Genomic DNA, 7,174 nt, shown 5'->3' with positions numbered 1-7,174 from the left:
AATATTCTGAAGTGCTATTCATTCTAAGTTCCACCAACTTGGAAGGGTGACCTTTGTGAGAAATGAATGAGATGTGAATAGAACATCTACATATAATCTACATATATTCGTTCAAAATCTAGGATGTGTGTGTGAATACACATACAAACATGCATACATACGTGTGTGTGTATATATATAAGCACTGCTCTTGCTGTTTCCCATAGGTTCTTGTAGTTACTATTTTCATTTCCCCATTATTTCATATACATGGAATAATATCTATACATATTAGCACTGCTTATATGTGTGTGTATATACATATACATACATACACACATATACATACAAACATACGTGTGTGTGTATATATATAAGCACTGCTCTTGCTGTTTCCCATAGGTTCTTGTAGTTACTATTTTCATTTTTGTCATCTCTGGGTGTTTTTAAATTCTCTTTCAATTTTCATGTTAACCCATAATCATTCAGTAGTATGTTGGTTAATATGCACACATTACCAATGTGACTATGACAGATACTTGATAAAATTTGAACCTTCATCAATTTATTGACACTTGTTTTGTGAATGTAATATGTGTTTTTTCTTGAGAACCGTATGTATGTATTTGAGAAGTGTGTATTCAGCTTTTTGGGGAGATAATACCTATAAAATAATCTCTTAAGCCCATCTGTTCTCAACCTTATTTGATTTTCTATCTGGTTGATATATACATGTTGAAAGTAGAGCATTGAAATCTACTACTACTGATATATTGTTGCAATTTGTTTCAGATTAATTAGTTGCTTTATATATTTTTATGCTCCTTCATTAGGGGAGTGTATATATTGCTATGTTGTTCTGTGTTATTTTTGCCATGGTCATTATATAATGTCCATTCCTGTCTCTTTTACCCTTTTAAGCTGTCAGTCTACTTTTCAGGTATAAGTATGTCTCCCCCTCTCTTTTTTTTTTTTTAAGATTTATTTATTTATTCATCCAGAGATGTGGAGGGTGAGAGAATTCACCAGAGACAGAACGGGGAGCAGAACAGGCAGATCAACGAAGTACACTGCTGAGGGGAGCAGCGGGTGGGTCAGGAGAGGTCTGCTGCGCCATGTGGTCACTTCCGGGGCAGGTGGGAATTGAACTCATGCGGAAGTGGCTTTAGCTTCTTAGTGCAGTGCTTTAACCTGCTGCGCCACCAAGGAGGGCCGTCTCCCCTTCTCTTTTTAAGGATTCTATGTACTTGTAGGATTATTCTCTAACTTTTTACTTTGCACTTATGTTTACTTTTGGAGCTCAGATTATTTTCTGGAGACAACACTAAGTTGGGTTTCATTTTCCTATCCAGCCTTTTGATTTGCAAGATCAGACCAGTTACATTGAGGGTGACTATTTGTACAAGGACTTGCTATCGATATCTTGTCTTTAGTGTCCTGATTCTCTTTGTTTACTTGTTCTGAGGTTTTCTTGTCAAATTTTTTCTCTGTCATTTAAATCCTTTGAACATTTCTGAATGGGAGGTGTAGTGTTGGCAACTCTTTTTGCTTATTTTTCTCTGGGAACACCTTTATTTCTCCCTCATCTGAAAGGGAGTCTTGTAGGATATAGTGTTTTTCACTGATAGTTTTTAATCTTTGAATATTTTGAATACATAATTCTATTTTTCCCTTGCCTGCAGAGTTTCTGCTGAGAAGTTGATGAAAGTCTGATGGCACTACCTTTATAAGTTACTTGATCGTTTTTGCACTAGCTTTCTTAAAATATTCTTTCTTTATCTTGAACTCATGATAGTTTTATACCTGAGGGTCTTTTAGGTTTCATTGCCATTAGATGAAAACTTGGCTGGGTATTCATTTACTTCAATGGACTGTATATTTAGTTACTTCTCAGATGTGGGAATTTTTCTTCCTTTATTTCTTTGGATAAATTATTTCCTTCCCTCTCCTTCCCATCTAGGTTAATCATTATCTTCATGTTGCCTTTCCTAATAGAATCAGGCAGTTCTTGAAGTGATGCTTCACTTATTCTACAAATTATTTCTCTGTCTTCTTCCCCCTCATTTCTATCTGCATTTCTATCTTTAAAATCACCCTTCCTTTTGGTCCATTCTGCAAGCATAACTTACTCTCAGTTTCTCTATCTCATTTAATGGCATCCAAAATCTTTACTGTTTTCTTATTGACAACTGCAGATTTTACTTCTGCTCATTTTTATTTTTGAGTGCATTCATTTCTGTTATTCTTATATTTTTATGTTAGCTTTTTTAGATTCTCTTTGTGTCATATGTTTGAATTTACTTCTCTTTCTTTGAGTTTATTATAATAATTTTGAATCTCTGTTTGATAGGAAGACAGTTTCTATGTCATTGTGGTTGGATTCTTAAGAGTTGCAGTCTCATAGTCCATAGAATCAGGAGTTGCCATGTGTTACATATTTTATATACCTATTTTAATACTTTAAATTTTCAGGTAGCAGTGACTTAGATAATTTAATTATTTTCACTTTTCATATAGGTGATGAAGGAAAGCAGTTTGGCTTAGCAGTTTAGCTTAGTTAGCAAATCTGGGCCTCAGACTGATAAGGACGCGCCCACGACCTTGACTAGGTTCTAGCTGTCTCCATCCCCGTACATGGGCACAGACCCAAAAACCCCAGCTTATAGATTCTTTTGTAAATAATTTTGATACTTCCCACCTGCCTAGCCAGGGCCTGGCCAATGGGCGCAGGCCAGTGTAGCCCCCTTTGTTACAGTAATCTCCTTTTCATGTATATAAGCTTGATGCTGAAAATAAAGCCAGGGACTTTCCTGGTGAACAGACTCATGGTGTCTGTCCTTTTCCTTTCAGGAGATGTTCTGATTTGATTTGATTTGACTTGAATTTTTTGGCCTTTGTAGGTTTTAGTAGGTACATGACAAGTTTTTCTAATTACTGAGTCATAGTGTATGGGACATCCTTGAGAGACTCAGTCACTGCTTGTAATGTGCTGTTGGCTTGGGAGTTGATTCATGATTTATCACCCCAATATCCTTCTGGGATTTCAGATTGAAATTTGGCATGCTGTATAAAGTTACTGCATTGTCTGAGGTCACTACCAGCTCTGAGGTCAGGGATGAGAGGTGCTGTTTAGAATGCTTCCTGTGTTCTTTTACCTCTTATGTGTTCATTTGGGTGTAGTATTGTGTTTTTCTGTATGGTATTCCTTTCTTTTAAAGTTATGTATACCTGTGGTTTGTTTCTGCTCTACACTCCCCAGAACCTTTGGCTAAACTAGTACCCTTGATGTACTTGTCATGGGCCTTGGACTGCAATCTCCACGTATCTCTCCTCACTCTGCCTAATCAATGAAGAGTCAGACTCCTCCATGGTTCCTTCGTGCAGCCATACTATATTTGAAGTCCAAGTGGTATTTCAGTTGTATCCCAAACTGTGCTGTTGTTACAGTGTCCCTTTCTGTTGCCGTTTTTGATTATGTCATCTTCTCATATGGTTGAATTTTGTGGAGATGTAATTCAACCTATAATACCAGGTGCTAGTGTAATGGTACCATGAAATCTATATAAATGCATAGTAACTGCTCTCTTAATCTAACTGATATCCTTCCTAAAATTTAATTGAAATGGGCCTTTAAGGGTAATTCTTTTCAGCAAAGAAAATATGTTAATAAATTCTTGGTAGTGATTTTACCTGTATAAATGATATATAGTTAGGTGTCAGTAATTTGTACATGTATGAAAGCTCTGAATTCATTGTATAATTTTAAAACAGTGATATTGTACTTTTTGTCATTGTCCATTTAGGATGTTACCATAGATGGTGATTTATAAAGAGTAGACATTTATTTCTCATAGTCTAGATGTTGGAAATCTGATGTATCACTTCCTGGTTAATATATAGCACCTTTTTGATGTGCCCTCATTAGGCACAATGGGCCAGAGATCTCTCTGGGCCACCTTTAATATTCACAAAGATCTCATGACCTAAACACCAGCCAAAGCTCCCACCTCTAATAGCATCACAAGGGAATTTGGTTCCAACATGTTAAAATCTTCTGCCTTTTCTTTTTGGATTAACTTTTCCAAATCATAATAATGAAAAAAAATCAATAATATTTTAAAGTAAGTGTACACCTTAGATTTAATATATTTTTAAATCAATATGAATGAATTCTTAGGTTGTCCTGATAGTTTAATTTTGAATTTTGAAAGATAGACAACTGTATAATTAAAATTTTTCACAGCACAGTGTGTTCAGAAAATGTTTATTACTACTTTGTGTTATTGGACATTTGTAAGTGCTCTTTCTGTAGACATGATTTTCAGTTTCCTATCAGAATGATTAAAATGAAAAATAGTGATAATACTATTATTATACTATTATACTAGTATAATATAATACTATTATATTATTATGCTGCTGTTGATGTAGAGAAACTAAATCAAGCAAACTTTGCTAGTGAGACTGTAAATAGTACAGTCATTCTAAAAAACAGTTTGCACTTTTTTTTTTTTAAAGATTTATTTATTTATTCATACAGAACTGGGGTACAGGCCAGAGATACGGAGGGTGAGAGGATTCACCAGAGGCAGAGCGGGGAGCAGAACAGGCAGATCAAAGTACACTGCTGAGGGGAGCAGCGGGCGGGTCAGGAGAGGTCTGCCACACCATGTGGTCTCCTCTGGGGCAGGCGGGGATCGAACTCATGCAGAAGTGGCTTTAGCTTCTTAGTGCTGTGCTTTAACCCGCTGCGCCACCGGGGAGGGCCCCAGTTTGCACTTTTTAATCAGACAACATACAGCTGTCATACAAATCAGCATTCATACACTTAAATATTTATGCCAGGTAATAAAAATTATAGGTTGGCCCAGGAGGCAGATGCCAGGAGAAATGATAGAAGAAACTTCTTAATTGACCATGTCGAGCTGGCTTTAGAGGTCTTTAGGATTGGAAAGAGGTAAGGGAAATGAAAAACAAGAACCTGAGAATCTTCTGATCTCACTCACTTTGAGATATTTCTGAGATTCTTCCTCAGTGTAACATTAAAGTGACACTATTTTATGTTGAATAGACTTCACTCCCAAGAGGAATGTCTTAACAGTTGACCAGAGGAATACTGTACCAAGAGATTCCTGTATTTCAGGGTGAGACTGAAATACCACTTGCACCACAGTGACCAACAGAGACTGCAATAAAAGGCACAGAATTGAGATTCATGCTTTGTTGGATAGACCCTTGATAGAAATTCTTCCTGGTTGCTGTTTGGGTTTGGTGTCACAAACTATAGAGCTCCTGGTTCAGCTAGGCATCCTGGCAGAAGAGAGTTGAAATACACGTTTGATCCAATTGATGCCATATGAAGGAACTGGGTGCTCCACATAGATGAGCACCACTCTGATAAGTGAAAGAACAGAGTAAGTGCTCTAGACTTCACTTTCCCTTCCCCATGCCTTAGGATTGGTACTGACTTCATGATGTGCACTGACACAAAGAGATAAAAGAAATTTGAGAAAAAGGAACGAAGAGCTCACAAATGAAATAATGAACAGAAGTTATAAAATTGAAATTTTACATAAGACAGTAATATTCAGTATATAAAAAACTCAACAAGTGAGATAAAGAATTTGAGAGAAAGCTGTGAGTACAGAATAGACCTAGTGGAGAATTGATTGAGAAGATGGAAATGCACGGTGTAACAAGTGGAGAAATGCAAAACAGTTAAACAACAACTAAAACCAAAAGAGAACTTTGAGAATTATCTGATTCCCATCAGGAAAGATATATATCCTAGACTGGGGCGAGAGAGAAGGGCATAGAGATCTTACTGAAGGAGAAAATAGTGGGAAAATATCCAAAAACCAGTGAAGAAACTGAATGTGCAAGCCCATGAGCTGGTTATCTAAATGTAGTGAAATGAGACCTATACCAGGGCACATAGTGAAACTATCAAGTATTCAAGACAAAGAACAAATATTAACAGTGGGTTGAGAAAATATTGGTAGTTTATAAATGTATTCCCATCATATTTGTATCAGATTTCTCATCAAAAACTCTAGCAAGGATGGAATGGATTGATATATTAAAATATATAATTTTAGTTGTATGTATACAACTTTAGTTTATCACTAATCAGAATTTGTGTATTTGTGACTTTGCAAAGTAATGTACATAAAATCTCATTGTGGTAAATAATGTTATCAATTAATTATTTATGTATATATTTTTTCTTTCACAGAATCTACTGTACCCAAGAGTACTAATGATTTTACAGACATAACATGGAGCTCCAGTGGGAGTGATCTGTCAGATGAAGATAAAACACTTTGTAAATCACAAACAGATAATGAAAATGATTCTAGAATAGCCAAATTTTGTAACAGGAATATTTTATGTACAGAAGATGGGATCATTGGAGGTAAATTGATAATTTTGTTTAAAATTCTATTTCTTTTACACATTAGATTCACTATAGAAAAAAAAATGTTTCTTTATTTTGAGACTTAGCATTGGTTATGATCTTACTGAGACCTACACTTGATGCTGTTAGAAATAGTTTCTTATTTAATATTTCTCACAATAACAATAAACATAAATATTGATGTTACTTTTACACTGGACAGCATGTGAACATTTTAGAATTGGCTGGGATTCCATATTGAGTTTCATTGATGTCAAAATTGTTTATTCAACTATTGTTTAAATTTATATTCATATTGTTTCCTTCCTTACCTGTTTTGGATAAATTCTGTGGCAGCTTAATATGTGTTAAAAGCAAATTTTTGGTTAGATGGCATTTTATCTTGTTTTGGCAGAGGAGGGTTCTTCACCTTTGGCACAATTACCTTAGTACTTTTTCGTACATTTGATACTATTGACAGATAATTCTTGATGGGGTGGGGCTTTTCGTTATAGGGCATTTAGCATGTTTTTATTATTTATGTGTTAGGTGACAATCAATAGTAGCTTCAGTCCCTATTCAGTCCCCATGTCTCCAATTGTTATCAGATATCCCCCTTATAACAAAACATCCTCAGTTTAAAACTTAGAATAATGGAACTCAAGTTCTTTTACAAACTTAAAAATATAGAGCTTACCTAGAGTATTTAAAATCTTGGTGTTTTAAAAATAAACTTTCACGGCCCTCCCTGGTGCCGCAGTGGGTTAAAGCGCAGCACTAAGAAGCTAAAGCCACTTC

General features: G+C 35.5%; 1 protein-coding gene across 4 annotated transcripts in view; it reads left to right on the top strand.

Annotated features, from left to right (window-relative positions):
• Window positions 1-7,174, top strand: part of SPIDR (scaffolding protein involved in DNA repair) — a 363,400-nt gene that overhangs the window by 38,580 nt on the left and 317,646 nt on the right. For all 4 annotated transcript variants that reach the window (XM_012723064.1, XM_012723065.1, XM_012723063.1 and 1 more), the window contains exon 4: window positions 6,215-6,394. In XM_012723064.1, the coding sequence (XP_012578518.1) occupies window positions 6,215-6,394 (180 nt within the window). The remainder of the gene's footprint in view (window positions 1-6,214; window positions 6,395-7,174) is intronic.

Source organism: Condylura cristata, unplaced genomic scaffold (genome assembly GCF_000260355.1).
Source record: "Condylura cristata isolate star-nosed mole 26May11 unplaced genomic scaffold, ConCri1.0 scaffold00009, whole genome shotgun sequence".
Classification (NCBI taxonomy): Eukaryota; Metazoa; Chordata; class Mammalia; order Eulipotyphla; family Talpidae; genus Condylura; species Condylura cristata.
Note: the sequence above shows the minus strand (reverse complement) of the source record. Positions and strands in the feature narration are given on the sequence as shown.